The following is a 21,269-nucleotide window of genomic DNA, read 5'->3' on the forward strand; positions in this document are numbered from 1 at the left end:
GAAAAAGTCTTCAAATAAGTCTATGACATGATTAAATAAGAGATTTAAGGAAAGGGAAAAGACAAAAACAAAACACCTGAAAGACATTCCAGTCAAGCCCAGTGCTTCTATAATAGATGCCCCAAGGTATGGTGAGAATTATTTCTGATTCAACACTTTCATTTCCTCACCTGTTAAAGTAGTAAAGCTTTAAAAGAAAGCTTTTAAATTAAAATTTTCAGCTACTTGGGAGGCTGAGGTAGGACCATTGCTTAAAGCCAGGAATTGGAGATGAGCTTAGGAAACATAACAAAACCCCATCTCTAAAAAAAAAAAAAAGCAAAATTAGCTGGGCGTGGCATGTAGTTACAGTTATGTGGGAGGATCCCTTGAGTTCAGGGGTTCGAGGCTGCAGTCAGCTATGATCACGCCACTGCACTTCAGCCTAGATGACAGAACAAGACTCTGTCTCTAAAAAAAAAAAAATAGTAGTGATAAAAGTACGTTTTAAATAATGTAAAACTTTATATAACAGCCTGTTTCTTAAATACTATGTGAATAATTTCGTGAGAAAGAAAGATATGGTAATTTTTATAAATGTCTTCACATTTACAATGCTGGTGTTTTTATTGGTTAAATTGAATTAGATTTCTCAATAGCTATTTTTAAAAACTGCAATAGGAAGGGCTGTCTATTGTATTTTTTAGAAACAAGCTGGTTTCTACAGTATTATTCACGTTTTGTAAACAGCATCATTGAACCTGCACATAAAAGGTTAAATGTTTGCAGACCATTCTTTTTTGCCTCAAAGATCAGAGACAAATTACTATTTTTATTTTACATTCCCTTGATGAGGATAATGATAAACAGCTGTCACTTCAGTGCTTCAACTGCAAAGAACCTTATTGCAATCCTATAATTTAAACAAAGAAAAAATATAGTCATACACAATATACATACGGAAAAGAGCACAATGGAGGATTTGGTTAGAACCGGGGTTAGAGAAAAGGGAGTGTTTTCTCTCTGCAATTACTCATGTAAAAGAAAAATTCTATTCATATGCATTTTTCCCATTCATCTTAGACATTGGTAGAAGAGGCAGTTTACTGTTTCTTTCTTTCTTTCTAAAATGAGGAAAGAAATCAAATTTGCATTCTGAACTCTGTGACTCCCCATCATGTCCACTGTATTATCAGAATTGTTAAGATTTGCATGTCACTACATGTCTGCAAGTATTTCCAAAAGCTAAGAAGAATTTCAAATTGTTTTACTGATTATTTACTAAAGCCTCTAATTTTTTTTAATGCTAAGAATTAAACCAGAGTTCTCTATTCACTCTGACACTTTGTTTTCTAATTGCATCTGGTTTCAAAAAGTGAAAGTCAGTGGCTTTTGCTTATTTTGATATGCAAAAAAGTGAAGCATGGCTAAATGTTAAGAAAGCTGTAAAATGGGGAAATTTAGTGTTTCTATATGAAAATGTGGATGGTAATATAATTTTCTTGGTGTTTCATATTCCTAGAGGTGAATTTAACATGTTATTTATTCTGCTTTTCTCCTTTGACTCAATCATTTATTTTTTATAAATATCAGTACTTTAAGGAATTTTTCTAGAAACTCTATGTTCTGGTTTCTTAATACCTAAGGAAAAAATTGACTTAAAAGAATATTTATCTAACATTTATTGAACAAATTTCAGTTCTCAGAGCTTGAATATATTCTTATATGGGTTGGTTGTGGTACAGATCTACATAAAGTACATAGCACAGTACCTGGAATACAATATTTGCTCAATAAATGTTCCTGGGAAGTGGTAATAGGTTTATGCTGAAATGCCATTACCTGCGACTGCTAAACACAATGGCAAAATCTAAAATCCAAGAATGTTTTAGATCAGAGAGACAAATGGAATCATGTTGTATTCCTAATGGAGGCTTGTATTTCTTTATATAGAAGATGTTTTCTTCAGAAAGCTGTAGGTCATCGTCTGTTCTCATTGATATATACATATATATATATATATGTGTGTGTGTGTGTGTGTGTGTGTGTGTGTGTGTATATATATATATATATCCTAATCACTTTATCATCCTCATTATCATCAAGTTGTAGTAACTCCTAACTCCTCAACTTGGAATTTCTCTGGTCTGTGGTTTCTTACAAGTAGGCTTTCCTGGAGGCCCTAAAATGCACAGGAGCCTCAGAAATGTCCTCATACTATTGTCCCAAATCATGAGGTCATGCTCTCAGGACTGGGAAACGAGTTGAGCATGCATTATTTTAATGTGTTTTTTAGAACAATAGATACTTCTGAGTGAGAGAAGCCTATATAAATGATTAGAACCAATTCTATCATTATTGTTGATTTTGTGACCCATCAATATGCTTTTCACAGAAGCATATTGATTCAAAGGAAAGGCTTGTCATTTAATATCCAGTTAAGCTATTTAGCACAGTGCTATGCCTAGAACTGATTGGATGATTGAAAACCTGGCAGATCAAAGTATGTACATTTTCAAAGAAAAGTACTTCATGTCTACATGGAAGCAATAAATTATTTCCCCATTTTACATTCATAATTAAATCTTTCCAAATGCTAGAAAGTAGCCAGACCACTAGCAATAATACCTGTGTCATGTTCTGGGGCTTAGATGGTTCAAGCTGACTTGAAATGGAGACCATTTGTTCTAAATTGATTTCAATGCCAAGCCAATAGGTCAGCCCTTAATGATGAAGATGCCATTCCAGCTCAGCCTCTGGTGGATAAGCCACCATTAATTAAGTCAAGTCTCATAGTATAGAAAACAGATGCTTTTCTCATGTTGCACAAATAAATTCTTTGTGTATAGATGTGTTCTGTTTTATTCAAAGAATAACAAGTTGGAAGTTATAATTGTAAGTTTTTCACAATGGAGCCAGTCTTTAGTAGTGATGACAGAAGCATGAACTTACATAACAAATTCCAGCAAGTGCATGGAAGAATAAATTATCTTCTATATCTCTTATTTTGGCTTCAGGCCAGCCCGACAAAATTTAGCTTTGAATGTGGGCGGATCCAAATGCTGATCCATCCCAGAGCAGACCTAGAAGTGCCAGAACAATGCCAAGGTTATTTCTAATCTATAGAATCCCTGGAGACTCCTCTCAGAGGTTTACATTTGCATCGTATGTTTGGATTCAATTCTTTGGCCAGCTTGCAAATGGCTTAAGATTAGATTGTTCTCTGGAGGTATGTTGTTAGGTACACTGTTTATTTGGTTATTCATCTCAACATTCATTCAGAATTAGAATACTTACTTGCTTTCCTTAGAATGTGGCAGGCTAAAAATTGAGTAATAACTGCAGGTTCCCCCATCTCCTTTCAGAACCAGCGGATGGATGATAAGATAAAAATGTTACCATCTACTGATGTAAACTCCAAGTATGCTAATCAGAAGTTGATCATCTGATAACATCTGACATTTATTTTCTTCTGAATTAATACGAGATAATCCATGGTTTGTTTCTTTTAGGCTGAAAATGATGAGAATGGCCAAGCAGAAAACTTTTCCATGGACCCACAACTGGAGAGGCAAGTGGAGACCATTCGCAACCTCGTAGACTCCTACATGTCCATTATCAACAAATGTATCCGAGATCTAATTCCAAAAACAATAATGCACCTTATGATCAATAACGTAAGTGATTATAAACTACCTCCATTTAACTTCTAACCCGGCCGAGTGTGGAAGTTGCATATATTATCTTCAGTTTCTTTGTGTATTTTCTGGATAGTTGAAATACTATTACCCAGATTCATCATTTTCCTTTACACTTGATATGTGACTGACCAATGAAAGAGAACTTAGGGAAGAAAACTTAAAACTTTAGCTATAGGACTGAGGTATTCCCCATTGGCTGTCTTCTAGAAGAGTATGAGTTTGCTCACAGTAAAGCAGAACAAAAACACCATAATCCTGGGCATCGTGTAAATTAGTTGCAAAACCAGCAATGAAACCAGATGCCCTGGCTCCTAGTCTTTGAGATTAAAGGCAAAGGATATATTTGTTCCTATGCCCGTGCGTGTGCATGCATGTGCACACACATGTATAAAATATGTTAATATGATTATTTTCAGCTTCTAAAATCTATGGAATGCTATTTTAACCTGGGAAAGGGGTTCTTGCTTTATGCCCTTGGATTAAAAAGTCAGAGAATTTTATTTTTCTAAGGTAAGATGCTATAACCTTAAATCTGAAAGTATCCTGCTTGACTAGCCATCAATGGGTCTAAATAACCTTTTCAAGGTTATTTATGGTAGTCAGAGTATGATACTTAAATTATGTTTGATTTAGTTCTTTTGGTAGTTAACTTTTTACAGTACAAATAATACCACAAGTTATTTGAGAAATAGTCTTTTAGATAAGATAGGTTATAATGAGGTGTTTTATAGGGGGCTTTTCTGAATCTTGACAAGTGAGACACCAATAATTTTATTCCTAGTTATCTTCTAAGGACATCTTTTTATATAATCCAATGATAAATCATGAGCATTGCTTGTAAGAAATTAAAATTGATGGCAAAGTAGTAAACAGAGCCCCAAAGTAGAATTTAGGAGAAACCTGGGTTCTAAACCTGGTTCTGCTACAAGCTCTGTTGACCTAAGGTGAATTTCTTTCATGTGTCTGTTTCCTCTATATGTAAAATACTAATTGTAGTAAGTGTATCTGACTTAGGGATTTGTTCCAGAAGATGGTACATATGAAAGTACTGTGAAAAATATAATTGTAAGAAAGTAATATGACTGCCTATTTAAGAACTGTAAATAGCCCTTATTTATATTTCTTGGTTCATTTCAAAATTTTATTTCTAAATACGACAGTCCATTCATTGTCCATGATCTCTGCATTCCTTGGCTGTAAGAAACCCCAAGCATTCATGTGAACAATCTTATTTTTAACACTATTTTCATACACGTGTTTATTCAAACAAGGTTAGCTGAATGCTTTGAAGAATCAGCAACAGGTAAGCAATAAATTAGAAATGTGCAAACTATGAATTGCATTCTTAAGCTTGACCAATGGCTTACTGTGTAACCTGAAGCAAATCATTTTGCCCCTTTGAGTTGAAGTCAGTCTCTTCTAAAACTACATTGAGATACCTCACAGAATCATCAGAGATTATAATAAAAGTGACTATAAAACATTTAGAAAGATATGAAGTATTAAACAGTCTGTGTATTTTTGAAAGTATCTTCTTCATTTACTTAAATGAATTCAGGTTGTTTTGCTGTGGTATATCCAGGCACTTGTTTATTTAAACATTTTCCTGATTAAGGATCATTTATCTTTTCACTGTTTCACCGAGAGTCATTAGTGCTGCCATCAGTTCAAACAGTGCTTTGCTCTGCACTATATTAAATCATCAGCACAGGAAATAGCACTTCCTGCCTATAGCTATGAGGAGTAGCTTGACACGAATTAGCTAAAAGGAAAAAAAGAAAAAAACCTTCTTGCAAATCTATCCTACTTTCACCTTCTCAAGAAAAACATACACACATGCACACACACATACACATACACACACACAAAGAAAGAAAGAAAGAAAGAAAGAAAGAAAGAAAGAAAGAAAGAAAGAAAGAAAGAAAGAAAGAAAGAAAGAAAGAAAGAAAGAAAGAAAGAAAGAAAGAAAGAAAGAAATGCAGGGGTAGTTTCCTTCCCTCACTCTTCACTGGTGTGTTTTCTTGCTTTAATCAAATGACTAAACCTCCACCTACAGGATATTATCCTCAGAGGTAAAGTTCTGATAGTTGTCTTGAGAGAGACCTCACATAAGAGTCGTGAGAAAGGAGACTTCAATTAAGATCTGATCTCCAAGGTCAAATCTTGAAGCAGAAACTAATAGGAATGTGGAGAAGGCGAAAGTATCATGCAGTGCTGAATTCTTATGAAATTGTGGCTATCTTTGTTTGAAATTTAACTTTTTGTATCTACCAGAAATTAGTTTTACATATCTAGAATGACTGCTTTTCTTGAGTATTATTTTATGTGCTTTTTAAACTTATATATAAAAAGGTAGAGTTTTACATATAATACATATATTTTAAAATTATATGTGTATAATTCTATATATGAAAAATATATATCTTTTATTAATGTAGTCATATTCTCGTGGCATCTTATTGTACAGAATGCTCAAGCCTATTTTCTTCATTCCATATGTGACCTGTTGAGTCCATGGAAACGGAAACAGTGAACACCCAGCACTGTGTCATCTAGATTTTTAAATTTGATTCAAAGCGAAGAGATCTTCAAATGAAAGAACTAATAATAAAATCACAACTAGAAAACTAGTCTTTTCACTCCTAATTCTAAATTCCATTCAATTAACCCTGCTGCATCTTTAAATGAGTTTGGATCAAAAAGTTAATTGTTCCTCCAGAATCAATACATGCCTAAAACAGGGTCCTCTATTTCTTCCTGGTCTATCAAAAGCGGTGTTCTGGCCTTTCCTCTTTGAAATGGGAATGAAAAAGAATATGTTTCGGCCTTCTGAAAAAGAATATGTTTCAGCCAACGTTCATAAAGTTCAGAATTTGGTGGGCAGTTTCCTTTGAAAGTTTACATTAAGTGTTCTGCCACTCAAGTCTCCATATGGAATTGTTTAAGAAGTTTAAAGCCTAGCAATAAATGCCTTGCCTCAGACATACTGTAAGCCTTTGTCTATTGAAATGTAGCAGCTGTTTCGTTACTTAAACATACCAGGTAATAGCAGCACAAAGAAATAGCAAGTTTATGACAGACGGTTGTTCTGGACAGGCTACAGTCAAAGCGGCAGAGTTTTGCTCAGGACTTTAAAGCTAACACACACATAACACCCCATGGTAAGCCCATTTGGATGGCCTCTTCTCTGTAGCTCACCCCACCAGAAGTTCTCCATCAAAGAATGAAGTGCATCCAGCTTGATTCTAAAAATGTGTTTTGTGTGGCAAAGTGGCACATAATTCTGTTTGAACCTGTCAGCCAACCACATGTTGGATATCCATTATTTTCCATAGCTTATAAATGAAGAAATTGAGGTTCTGAGATGTTGACTTGCCCAAGATCACACAGCTGGGGGTGGTAGAGTCAAGACTGAAATCCAGGTCTTCTCACTCAGAGTCTGATGTTCTCACCATCTGAACATTGGATAATGCGCGTGACAGGGTTAGGAAACTCTAAGTCAGTCCTCTCCAACTAGAGGACTCCTACCCCCCCACAGGGTATGCATGACTTATTTTCCCAGAGGGTTAATTTTACTCGAAGATTTAATTGGGATTTGTTTGAAGATAAGAAACAATGTTTTAAATCTTTCTCATATTTAAACAAACCCAGATAATACAAAAGAGAATGTAAACGTTTTTAGGAATTTTTTTAAAAAACCAAATTTGAAACATAGAGCCATTTCACACTGGAGTGTGTGCTACAGCCTGCGTCCCTGGACCCCTCTGGAGGTCCGCATTTACTTTCCTTGGCCATTGGCATTTTGGTGGAAAATTAGTAACATGTGCCCTAGTTTCAAAACTTGCTGTAACTTTAATGCATATGAAGTAAAGTGTTATTTTAAATGTTCATTATTTTAGGGGAAAGTACATCTTAAATACCAGAGCTTTATCCTGGCATTTAAAGCACTGATTTGTTGCCACCGGCCAGGAATTCAGCATACTGCTTAAGAAAAAGATCACGACTAGGACTCCATAAGCCCCGCTCTCCTCTCCCCGGCCCCCACCTCCCATCGTCACTCCCCGCCAAGGCTAACACTCTTCTCTTTCTTAAATTATAGATTAGTTTTACCTATTTTTGCACTTGGCAATAATATACTATATGCCTTTTGTGTCTAACTTCTTTTGCTTAACATTACGTTTGTGAGTCAAAGCACTTTTTAAAGCAGGAAAACTTCCTTGGTCTTTAGCAGAATTAAATCCCTGGGAAAAGGAAAGGAGGACTAAGTAGATATGAGAGAACTGTGAGATCTCAAAGAATCACAAAATTCTAACCAAGCCCCCTCCCCAAAACTGAACAAAATTAAACTTCTCAATTACATTTTAATACATGTATTATGTGAATGAGAGGTATCACTGTGTTCCATACTGTGACCCTCCAATTCTAGAAACAAAGAGATTTTAAGGAAATGGTCTCCTTGGTAACTGACCTGTAGGAAACTGTAGGAAAACCCTAGAAATGTCTCTTCTATTTGTGAAGGATTTAAAATGGTCTCAGTCATAGCATAGAAGGTTTAAGATCCAAATATATTATGGGTTGCTAGAGAAGGGTTAAAGTAAGAGAGGAAAACATGTGGAACGTTTTTAATGACCTCACATTCCTTTACACTGAGCAGAGCGACATGGTGCAGTAATGCCTGTTTATCTAGCCTAGAGTTTGAGCTGGAATGGGGTTTCATGTGTGAGAACTTTTACAAACCATACAGAGATGTATAGGTTATAAGGTGTTATAATTAAAAACATAAATATTATTTCAAATCTCGAATTTAAGTATAATCACTTTGTTATGTTCGGTGAAGTATTTTGTAAATGCTATCATCTAAAAGCGATTCACTTGGCCCCTAACTGTCATGCAGAATTCTTGATTTAAATATTTGTACCACTGGCATACAGACTTCTCAGAAAGTCCCTGAAGTGTCTGGAAACTCCTGGAAGTCCCCCTACCTTCATTCCAGGCTCCAATTTTAGTGTCACAAAAGCTAGATTAGCAGAAGGAGAGACGAGTCTCTCTAAAATTTTGCTTAAATGCAAAATAAAATGTTAACCTATATGGTGTATTTAGCTGTCGCTTGATACCTGTACTATTGCAACAGCTATCTGTTGTTCTCCTGTCTCAATGTACCTAATGCCAATTTAGCCTATAGATAGTAAAAATCACAGCAGTTTTTGGAAGGGGTACTAACTGTCTGCTAGGCATCGTGCTAGACAACTTATATTCATTCTTTCCCTTAATCCTCACAACACTTGAGGTAGCTCTACCCTTATCCCTATTTTACAGATGAGGAACCTGAGATTCAAACAGTTTGCATTATTTGCCCAAGAACAGTAATTGTTAGAACTAGAACTTAAATCCACAGCCTGTGCTCCGAATCCACTGCATTGCACAGCAGGCAAGTTCCAGCGTGTTATAACTGATGTGGAAGATTCAAGGCACATCTTTGGTCAGAATGCTGAAACAGGCCCTTATTTTACTTCATGGTTTGACAGTTGATTCTTAATTCAGCTCTGCTTTAAATCTATTCTTGAAAGAATCTTCTTTTAAATTGTATTTAATAGATTCTAAGTGATATTCCAGTAATACGTAAAGTTTCTAAAGAGTTTAACCCAACCAATGGTCAATGCCAGGAAAATGGTCTGGTTTTGAGTTTTGAATTGCACCATGCATCCAAGTGCATATACACACCCAACAGTGGGAGATTTGTGCAAATATCCATGACTCCCTGCATACCTGCAAGTACATTTAGAAGTGAATGCATCTTTAAGGAAGGGAATGAAATATTCCTAAAGCCAAATTTGCTGCCTTCCCTCTAAAGCTGACTTTCTTTTCTGATGTTTGATTTTCTATTCTCCCACTCACCCAAATGTCAATGGTTGAGGTGTCTTTGTTCCTTTCTTCCTTACCCTTCACATCCCAACAGCACCAAGTCCAGTTCATTATTCCCTTATAATGTCATTATATGTATCCATTTTTTATACTACTGCATTATTACTAAATGAAATCTTTAAAATCTTATGAATGATCTACAATAGCCTTCTAACAGATTTATTTATTTTCACTACCACCCTTGCAAATTCTTTTTCATTGTTAGCCAGATTAATTTTCCTAAAACTCTCTTTTATTGTTTCACTTACTTGCTTAAAAGCTTTCGATGGCCCCTCATTGCCAAGTGAATAAAGTTCAAACACTTTTCCTTGGCATTCAAGGCCTTCACATCTGCCCCAGGATTCCTGGCCAAACTTACCTTACACAATTATGGTGCATAAACCTCTACTCCACCAGAAGGTTTCCTAAATACATCTTGTGTATTAGATTACTTCACCTTTGAATCACTCTTGATTTATAAAATATGTACAGAAAACACTGTATTTCACCACAATAAACCTTTGCTTTAGCTGAATTTTTTGATTAGTAGAATGATTTACATGTTTTGATGCCTTTAAAACATAATGAAGCTATCTGTTTTAGGTTCTTGTCATCTCTGAATTACAAATTTAACCATATCCTAGAAATTTTGAGCATCCGACAGCTATTGTTATCTGCCTGATTTTTAACAATTAAATATATATTTGCCTTTGACCTTTCTTAAAGATACTCATGAGTCTAGATAAGAGTTAGCTTTCTCATGTAACAGAGAAAGTGAAAAATTCAAACTGGTTTATTTTTATTAGGCTTAAGTTAATTGCTGCACCACTGTAAAATAAATGATGCTTAAACAAAAATTTACTTTTCTAAGCACTCAATCACAGTGAGATAATGGGGTAAGGGAACGGGCACTGGACTTCAAGTCAGAAGATTCTGGATTCAACTGAATGCTATGTGACCTAGCGCAAGATACTTAAATTCTCGGAACTTGTTTCTATAGCTATGAAACTGGAATACTAATACATGTTTCCTCAGTGTGTGATGAGAATTGTCATATAACTTGTGAAGCCACTTGGTATATACCATACTTCATTGATTCTCCAATTCACTTCTGTTTATTTAATATTTCTGAAATGAAGGTACATCTTACACTCAATGGCATCTTGACATCTTGTCATAGTTTGATTGATGGTATTTTTTTTTTTTTTTTTGTCTTAATAGTCAGCACATACGATAGAAGTGTTTCTTAAAATCACTGGTGTCTTAGAGTTGATGAGATACAGTGGCTGGCGCTCCCACCCTCAGTGTTGTGCACCATATTCATCCTCTCCATTTTCATCCTGCAACAAAATGCCCCTCCCCTGAGACTCCCACACAGTGTTCATACTTTAGTTTGTTTTTATATATTAGCTAACTATGTAACTTCATGTCAGTCCTCATCACTGTTAACTAACTTGTATTGTAAACTTCTGGAAAACAGAGTGCATCTCTTTCAGATGTTTATAAATCAACCTGCATAGTTATATAAGATTCTGTATTTAATAAATATTCACTTACTGGTGCTAATTTCACTTTTGAGACAACATTGAAACTTGGCATCTCAATAATTTTCCAGTGATTTTGGTAAAAGCTAGGGAAAGGACTGCGAATGCCAAGGAATGGAAAATGTGTGATTACATAGGTTTCTTCATATCACTGTTTTCTGTTGAAAATACTGCTGCTTACCTCATAGTACCTTCCCTCTTCTATAAGCCAAACAGCTCCAGACAATACTGTGACATGCTCACAAAGCCAGCAGGCCCTGTTCTGCTGATGGTCGGGTTTGGCCTTCTTCTACTCATCTCTATCATCCTTCAGTGTTGACAGTCAGAAGACAGAGGAAAACTGTTACTGTCACCAGTACTGGGGATAGAGACAAAATAAGAGTAAACAGATGCTTGGTGCTTCACTTTTGCCAGGGTGGACTTTGGTGGACTTTGTCCAGACTCTGCCACAGCCATGTTTCTACCTCCACTCAGTCATTCATTTATTCCCATTTATATTTCTCTGTGGTGATCTGACAGGTTAAAGATTTCATAAATTCAGAGCTCCTAGCACAGCTGTATTCTTCAGAGGACCAAAATACTCTGATGGAGGAATCTGCTGAGCAGGCTCAGCACCGGGATGAGATGCTACGAATGTATCAAGCCCTAAAAGAAGCCCTTGGGATAATTGGGGACATCAGCACGGCCACCGTGTCCACTCCGGCACCCCCTCCAGTGGATGATTCCTGGATACAACACTCTCGCAGGTAAGAAGATGGCCCCACAACCCCAAGCCCTGCCACACTTGTCTGATATTTTCTGTGAGTGCTTTCCTAAACCAAGATGGAGCTACAGAAAAAAAGGAAAAGATATTTACATTCAGGAGTAAGGATCAGATTATACTAACTCCCTTCAAAATGCAGCACAGTGCATCCTCACGATGGAATGTTATATAGTCACTAAAAAGAATAAGACAGTTCTACTAGGTCCTAAAATGAAAAGATAATCCAGTTAATGGGAAGCTTAAAAAAAAAAAAAAGGAGGTTGTAGGCTGGGCACGGTGGCTCACACCTGTAATCCCAGCACTTTGGGAGGCCGAGGCAAGTGGATCACCTGATGTCAGGAGTTTGAGACCAGACTGGCCAACATAGTGAAAAACTGTCTCTACTAAGAATACAAAAATTAGCTGGGGGTGGTGGCACACACCTGTGATCCCAGCTATTCAGGAGGCTGAGACAGGAGAATTGCTTGAATTCAGGAGTCAGAGGTTGCAGTGAGCTGAGATCATGCCACTGCACTCCAGCCTGGGTGACAGAGCAAGACTCTGCCTCAAAAAAAAAAAAAAAAAAAAAAAAGGCGGTTGTAGAACACTGTGTTCTATGATATACAGAAAAGCAATTTATATATAGAGAGAGAAAATACATACTTATAGAAATGTAGAACACAGTTAAAAAAGATGCACAAGAAACTTCTATGGTTGTTTCAACAGAGTGAAGGGGTAGGGAGAGGAAAACTTACTTTTCTCCATTTACCCTTTTATATCTTTGACTTTTATAACATGAACCTGACTTATTCAGTCCAAAAATAATTTTTAAAAAGCAGGAAGTTACAAAACATTTTTAGAGATTAATTCAGACAGAAAGGAGGAGTGAGCAAACTATGATTTCTCTTTTTCCTCAGGTCACCTCCTCCAAGTCCCACAACCCAAAGGAGGCCAACACTAAGTGCTCCCCTCACAAGGCCCACATCCGGCCGAGGACCAGCTCCTGCCATTCCCTCTCCAGGCCCCCACTCTGGGGCTCCCCCAGTCCCATTCCGTCCAGGCCCATTACCTCCTTTCCCCAGCAGCAGTGATGCCTTCGGAGCCCCTCCACAAGTTCCATCTAGGCCCACGAGGGCCCCACCCAGTGTCCCAAGGTAAGGCATGGAGCAGAAATTTGGGGGGTGGTGTGGCTTGGTTCTCTTCTTATAGAATGACAGACAAAATTTATTTGAAAGAGAAAATTGCAAAGATCTTGTCGTACGTGTTTGCAGTTTTCACAATGAACAGAGACTATAGGAAAATTGCCAACCCTGTTATGCCATTTAAAAATCACTTGTGATCATTGAAATTTCTCATTTATCAATTGGCACAAACTAAATAGGACTAAAGAACACTGGGTCCCAATGAATGACATTTTGGCAGCTATTGGGAGAATTTGAGGACTTTGAAACAAAAGAGTTATGGAGGATTGTAGCAAGCTGTGTGTTCTATAGGTCATGTGAGTTCCATGGACTAAGGTCTTGCCTTCTCCATTACCAAAAGAATTCTAGAAAACCACTGACTTAGAGAATTTTATCCATCTGCCTTCTGAAATGTGATCCTTATACCCAGTTTTACCAATTTTCATATAGACTGAATAAATCTGGCTGATCGATCTGCAATTGTTTTTTTAAAAACTACACATAGAAATTTTAATATAGGCATGATTGTTGTATACAGTCACTAATCGTATATAAGATAGATCATTGTACATTTGAATAATACATGTTGACAATTGTAAGTGGATTTTCAGGCTTAATTGTGAAACAATACAGCTAATAAATAATGGACCTAGAAACATACATAGTTGGAGCTGTACTCTTACCTTCATACACTTACAGTCAAAATATACACAACGAATATAATCAGAGATTTTTAAGGTATAAAGTACTAAGGTTTTTTCCCCCTCAAAATCAGAAATATAAAGAGGAAAGAAAATTAGCCCATACATAATTTTTTTAAAATTCAATTCAGAGAATTAAAATATTTATATACTCCACGAAGGAATATCTGACTTTAGACGAACCATGAAAACAGATGTGACTTCTACCCACCCCTGCAGCCTGAGCCACCTTGCCAACTGATTGTGGCACTTAACGTTTTATTTTGATCTTCAGGTTTTTGAGTGTAATGAAGAGAAGAAGGGGGATCTGAAACTAGTACACAGAGGGTGGTACAGCAAGAATAAGCAGGAGATTTGCAATCAGAAGACCTGGGTTACTGAAGGTCTTGGGTAACTCATTTCACTCTGAGACGGGAGTTCTTTTTCTCTGAATTCTCTCTGAAACAGGGAGAATTCAATAAGATTGTTCTCCAGGTCATATGACATGAGGTATTTGAAAGAGTCTGATACACTGTAAAGACTATAGTTGTTACCACTGTTATCATTTTGGTCCTAAGTAAGGAGGATATATATATACTCTCAATCCAATTTTTTTCTCTAAATTCAATAGACTTGGCTTATAAATTATTTGGAATGGTGCTAAATTTCCAGTAATAATAGTAATAGCAACAGCCAACATTTATTGTGCTCTCAATATTACTAGGCATTGCCCTAAGAACTTTGTATATACATTTTTTGTTTAAAGCTCATAACAAATAGGTTATTATCCGCATTTTACAGATGCGGCAGTGAGGTTAAACAGGTTGCCCAAGGCTGCTCAGCGAGTGCCTAGTGGAGCTGGACTTTAATCCCATGCAGTCGGCTTCCAGAGCCTTTTCCTGACCATGACCCCAGGGTTTCTCAACCTCATTGGTACTGACGTTTTTGTTGTGGGGAGCTGTCCTGTGGATTATAAGATGTTTAGCAGCATCCCTCGCCTCTACCCTCTAGACTTCAGTTGCACTCCCCAGCTGTGACCACTAAAAATATCTGTAGACACTCCCAATGTCCCTTAGGGGAGTAAAATTCCTCTCCATGTGAGAACCACTGCACTGTAGTATTCAAAAGAATTCCCTTCCATGTAAAAAGCATGAATTTCAGCATTGAGCCTTGCTACAAGCAAGATCCAATTTATTATTTTAGAAAACCTCAAATTGACTGGGAAAGTGTCTGCCATTGTACCAGGAAGGTATTGAGGCCATTGGAAGAGGAAGAGTTGAGAATGGGAAGGCTGGAGTCCCATACAGGAGCTACTTTTGTCTGTCTAGCTATGAGAAGAAACCAGAGCAACCTGGTAGTGCCTGTCCTCGGGAATGAACATGCATGTTCTGCCTGCTTGCTTGACTGCTTTACCTGTGGGTTTCAGATGAGCTGGCTTGCCAGTACCCTTCAGAAAAATCAACTTTTGAATGCTAAACTGACTTACTAAGTAGGGTGGAGCTGCCGTTGGTATTTTCCAGCTCGCACGCACCAGGCAGCCGAAGGAGAATGAGTAGCCCAAGCTGGATGGCCGGTGCATGGGCAGCAGGGCTCAATGAGACTGCATTAGGGAATTTATAGGATGACAGTTGCCTTATTTGAAATTTCTAGAATACTCTCAAGTTAGAACCAGACTTTACTTGATCTGGCCGTGCAAAGAGTCAGTCCCAAATTTAAAACAGAAATGAGAGTACAGGGTAAAAGAGGAAAGTTGGTTGTTTTGTGCTGAGCCTTCATGTTTCTGTGCTGGTTCAGCGCTTTGGGAGGGAAATCCCAGGGAAGGGGGCTGGAAGGATGGTCACCTGAGAGAGAGCAAGAAAGACTCTGTCAGGATCCCCATGCCTGTTAAATCCAGCTTTAGATGGAGAGTTCTGACCATATAAAGTCTGTTTTTAATAAAAGCCAGAGCAGGAATCCTACCAAATACAAGCCAGAAATGGGGTTTAAGATTTCAAAAAATGAAAGAAGGAGAAAAAAAGGAAGAGAGAACGAGAGAAAGAAAAAAATTGAGAGAAGTGCTTGTTGAAACTTTACCTTATTCTGTTTGTTTAATATATTCTATTTCTCCTCTGTGATTTGCCTCCATTTTCTCTATCAAAAACTTAGAAAGTTGAAATGCCATTATCCATTATCTCTGGGAAAACAACCCTTTGCTTTCAGAGAAGGAAGTTTGATTTTTTTTCAAGTTTTTTACTTTCTTAAGGGCTCTTTCTCCTTTTGTATCTGAAACTGGAAACCTATAACATGACAAGACAGCACAAAAGGTGTCCCGCCAGCTCCCTGTTGGGCTGTAATATTACAAAGGCAATAACTGAACTTTTAGAGACAAGAGATTCTGCCATTCAGCATGTGCTCGTGCATAGTTTTCTTCTGGATAATTCATGACTTCATTAGCAAGTTATGATCTTGACTTTTAAGAGCATATATACTTTTATGTTAACCCCATTCAAAGGTAATCAAAGCACTTACATTTGTACAGAAACCATGAGTGTTCTGCTTTTTACATATATATATATATATATATATATATATATATAATTGTATCTTTCCATTCCAATATAAAAGGAGTGGAAGGAGAGAGGTGGTGGAGTCATTTTTGGCCCAGCTTTTCTCAGCTGCTCAAGCTGTTCTGGTTTATGTGTATGGAGCCTTTCAGTGAGGGAGCTGGAAATATTGCAAACTACACGCCTCTTTTAATTAATTCCACTTGAACTAGAGAAGCATCTCTATTCCAAAGAGACTCACTAGTATGTATGCTTCTGTCATTAGTAAGTTGAGTATACACAAATCAGTGATTTGTGGAACATTTTCTATTGCCAAAATATCTGGATTGTCCCCTCCCCTCTCACCTCCACTCAACTTCTCTGAAGGGGCTAAACGCTGTTTGAAAATCCAATCCCGTGTGTATTTACTTAACAAGATGATCTTAAACAGACATCACCACCTCTTTAGGGTCCCTATTCTCTTAATTGAAGATCCTGATCTTCATCATACATTAACTCTAGAGCTGATGTAACTACTTTCAGATATAGCTTCTTAAAATTAGTTAATTGGGAATCACAGTCTTTGACATTAACAGAACAAATTAACTGAGTCCGAGTGTGTTTTTCCTGGCAATAACTAACTCTGGCATTATTTCACTCATTTGTCTTCTTCCCTTTCCCTGGACGAAGCTATTTTGCAATGGTCAAAAGGGGATAAGGGTGGGAGGAAGGGTCTCCAACCAAGGAAGAAGAAACTTTTTTTTTTTTTTACCTCATCACTCAATATTCCAAGCTAAAGAAAAAACGTTGAAAAATATAAGTACTTTTTTTGACCACTCTTGTTCACCAAGTATGATGATGTCTCTTTAAAAAGACAAAACCAAATCATTCAAAAGGATTTGGCTTTTACTCCAGCTCATCAAAATGACATAAACACAACATGGAAACCAAAGAATGCTCCCTTGAGGAGTCTCTGGTGAGCCCCTTAGTGAAGCTGATGTCCCACCCTGCAAGGGCAGCCCCAAAGTAGCATCAAGATGATTCCAGAGTGTCTCACTCATGCCCATCCAATGACTTAGGTAGCTTCTTTGACTTCTGTGGCACACTTTAAGAATTTCATTGTAATCCCACATTTTCAGTAATTTATTACAAATTGACCATGCCAAAAGATTTATAAATCCTACACAGGCAATCAATGCACACACATTCTTTTCTTTACAAAGACAAAAGCCATTTAATCCTCCTTATAATTTAGTTTAATTTTGTTTTAAATGTTTGACCTTGATGACCTGCAGTGCTATATCTCTTTTATGTATTTTATATATTGTTATAATTGATAATTAATATAAAGTCCCTTTCACTTAGGGATAAGATCTACTTGTTTTGGTTTGGTTTTTTAGCTAGTCCCCCAAATTTTGCATAAGGACAAATTCATGATTCTTATGAGTGTGTCTTTGAATCCCTTATATCAAGGTTTGGTGCCATGAAGGATGAAGCTGCTGAGCCCTGAAGTCGTGGGCTAAGGGTACACGGACAATTAAGCAACTTAAGTGACTAGCCTGTGTCTGATTCCCCTGCAGTCATGTACTGAAAACCTCCTGACTTACTCTCTCCTCAACAGCCCTCTAAAAGTCTGACTTCTTTTAGCAGCTGAATGTCATTTGGACAAATGAGGAACTCATCTTGTGACTTCTGATGTCAGCCAGGAGCTTTCTATTTTTCTCACCCCTTTAAAAAACAAATACATAAATTTATCATTGGGTATTCTGATTTTTCAGGGAACAGTTTTTATTTTTAGCAACTGGCTTTAAAAGCAAGGAAAGATTTTTTTAAGTATAATTACTAAGAATAGAAACAACTTTGAGGTGTTCCTTTTGATTCTTAATATTTAAGGCATCTCATTTGTTTTGAAATCTCTAAATGTCGTTAATCATTTGTTGCAGGTTTAATATAAGTTGTCATGATGCTTAACATACTTTCATGAAAATAGAATTTTGGCCACATGCTGTTCACTAAAGAAAATGTCCAATTTAATGTAAGTCCCTCAATTAAAAATCCCATCCAAAGCCTCATTCCAATTTCTCCATGATTCTGGCTATAACACAATTATTTCATTGGAGTGAATCAATGGTTAATGTCAAAGTTTTTAATTCTTCAAGTCTTGGTTTCAATCTAGTTTAAGTGAAAGTAAAATTAGTTTGGTGGTTTCCTTCTTGAGTCTTGCAAACTTGAGTCTACTTTACACAAACATCTCCATCCTGCCACGGTTCGGATGACTGGCAGTCTGTTTAGGCGAGGCCCAGAAACAGAATGCAAGTGTTGTGAAAGTCAGAATCTGGGAGCTTTGCAGATGTGTCAAGGTAGCCTTCAGATTGCCTCTCTGTTTTCAGTGTGTCCCTTATCTCACTCTTCCAAACATCCTATGTTGTAAGAGGGTAAAAGGAAAAGGAAAATAAGAAAGGATCTACATGAGGCAAAGTACAAGTAACATAAATGCAGACAGGCAGCAGTAAATATAACAATATGCTGCTGTTAGCCCAGTTGTAACTGGCATTAAGCTAACCAAACACAACTGCTTCCACATCCCATGACAAATAATAGCAAATAGCCCTGTCATTGTTCTCTTTGGGACTCTAAATTATCGAAGCTTCACCCATTACAGGGAAAGCCTTCCTGAGTTTCAGGGGACCCAGCCCTGCCCTGAGTTTCACCTGACTGATAGAGGAAAACAGCCAAGACAGGAGTCTGGCAGAGAAGCCACTGGCCAGTGAAAAATGCACAGTAAAGGGTTATTATTCTTCCTGTGACCAGTCAGCAGCAAATTGTCACCAGTTGGAATCTGCTGAATGTTCCTATATACAAGTTAATGTTAGCTGAAAGAAAGGGAGTTAAAAAAAAGTTTTGCCCAGTATAAGCAGATAGACTTGTAGATGACACAGAAGCTAGTACTTCTATTTCATCACTGCACTTTTTTGTTTCCCTCATTGTAAGAAAAGAATGATTTTTACAGGGAAACCTTCACATTCAGACAGTTCTTGTTAGATGGTATGTTTTTAATGACTTCAATGATTCATGGTGTGACATTGTTCATAGCTCTTTCACCTCTAAATTTTATCCAAGCAACAAATTAGAAGAAAGGACTCCTGGGGGCTTCTTCCTTCTTTCTGTGAAAGATTAGAAGCATTTTTTTTTTTTTTTTTTTTTTTTTTTTTTTTTTTTTTTTTTTTTTTTTGTGGCGGAGTCTCTATCACCCAGGCTAGAGTGCAGTGGCGTGATCTCGGCTCACTGCAACCCCTGCCTCCCGGGTTCAAGCGATTCTCCCGCCTCAGCCTCCTGAGTAGCTGGGATTACTGGCATGCACCATTATGTTCAGCTAATTTTTGTATTTTGAGTAGAGATGGGGTTTCACCATGTTGTCCAGGTTGGTCTCGAACTCCTGACCTCAGGTGATCCACCTCACCCTCCCAAAGTGCTAGGATTACAACCATGAGCCACCACACCAGGCCTAGAAGCAAAATTTAAATAACGTTTACTAGAGTTGCTTTAGCCGATAAGAGCCAGGAAATTAAAAATGAAATTGTAAATGCTGCATCTTTCACTCAGATATGTGCCTTAAATGCATACCTCCAGCAATATAAGAAAAACATTGAGGATTTAGCTGATGGTTTGATGGCTTTTGCCTGCCTGTCATAACTTTATTGCTGCTCAAAGGTAGAATTTTAAAACACTCGACATTGAAATCCTTTAGCTTACTATTGCCAATGTATTGTTAAGTGTTGTCTGGGGGAACCTCTGAATCTAAACACATATTTACACCCTTAAGTTGCCAAATTAAATCCATGTGGCTTACCGAATGCTGTTGCCAAAAAACTATTACACTTTTGGTGTAGCCAATATTTTAAACGTGGGGGATGGGAGGGCAGTGTTGAAAGGCATTCAATTTGATAGAATTTACATGTGCATTGATGCCACATTATTTAAGTATTTACATCAAGTTTAGATCCCATGGCAACTCTGACCAAGAAAGAACTCCTACACAAGGCAAAAAGTCTAAAGCCACTAGGTATTGGGCAGTCTCCTCATGGCACTTTTTGCCCTGTGGCTCCTTTTCAGGCATCACAACCACACCATAGGCAAAACCACAAATAGCAAATACTCTAATTTCTTGAATTATTTTTTAACTATTCCTTTAAGCACCAGGAAATGCCCACTCCTCTTTTCTGGTCAAAGTTATCAGCTCATGTGAATCGTAGAAAGAATACATTCCATCCAAGGATCTGAAAATATGTTAAGTCAAAATGGCAAGTAGCAAAATTTGCAATCACTCATAATCCATAGCAAGGTAGGGTCTTCCTAATTTCAGTTGCTTAGAGACATGTAAAGTTCCAAATGTTCATAAAGTCAACTTTTTCTCCTATTGGGAATTAATTTAAACATTAGAAAACAGGAAAAGGTATAAGTACTCTTCTTAAATGTGCAAGTTAATATGAAATTTAGAAATAAGCCCCATTCCTTCCCTGCTTCTTTGGTAGAAGGGCTAATGTACCAACTAAGAGAGAGAATAAGCTAAAGGTCTGGATAGCCACAAACTAAATACACCACCACAGGAGAATCCCTAAGCTTCTATGGTAATTTTGAAACTAAGAGAAAAGAAGACAGTATGAGAAGGCATTATGCTGCTTTAAATATGACTTGGGAAATGGTCTTATTTTACAATCAAATATACCACTTGCTTCCATCATGTAAATATTACCAGTATTTGGTTTCAGATTTTCATGAGGCAACATTATCTAAATTTACTGTTGGTAAATTTACTATATACTTAAATATATAACATTCATTTGCAGTATTTCATTTATCTCAAAAGATTAGTGTATATCTCATCTAGAATGAGACTTCGTATGAGAATAGGAGATGGGAAAGACTTTTAAAAGCATTTTGCAGTCCAGAGAGTCTGCAATGAAATTATTCCACTCAGAAATTGGTATTTATGTAAGATACATTCTGTACCATGTGTAT

At 37.0% G+C, this 21,269-nt stretch overlaps 1 protein-coding gene across 6 annotated transcripts in view; it reads left to right on the forward strand.

Moving 5' to 3' along the window:
* Positions 1-21,269, forward strand: part of DNM3 (dynamin 3) — a 572,648-nt gene that overhangs the window by 530,053 nt on the left and 21,326 nt on the right. For 5 of the 6 annotated variants that reach the window (XM_030935982.1, XM_030935983.1, XM_030935986.1 and 2 more), the window contains 3 exons: positions 3,492-3,656; positions 11,645-11,871; positions 12,785-13,021. In XM_030935982.1, coding sequence (XP_030791842.1) covers positions 3,492-3,656; positions 11,645-11,871; positions 12,785-13,021 — 629 coding nt within the window. Of the gene's footprint in view, positions 1-3,491; positions 3,657-11,644; positions 11,872-12,784; positions 13,022-17,723; positions 17,981-21,269 lie in introns of those variants that run through there. The other variant, XM_030935984.1, reaches the window with a different exon arrangement.

This window comes from Rhinopithecus roxellana, chromosome 8 (genome assembly GCF_007565055.1).
Source record: "Rhinopithecus roxellana isolate Shanxi Qingling chromosome 8, ASM756505v1, whole genome shotgun sequence".
NCBI classification, from domain to species: Eukaryota; Metazoa; Chordata; class Mammalia; order Primates; family Cercopithecidae; genus Rhinopithecus; species Rhinopithecus roxellana.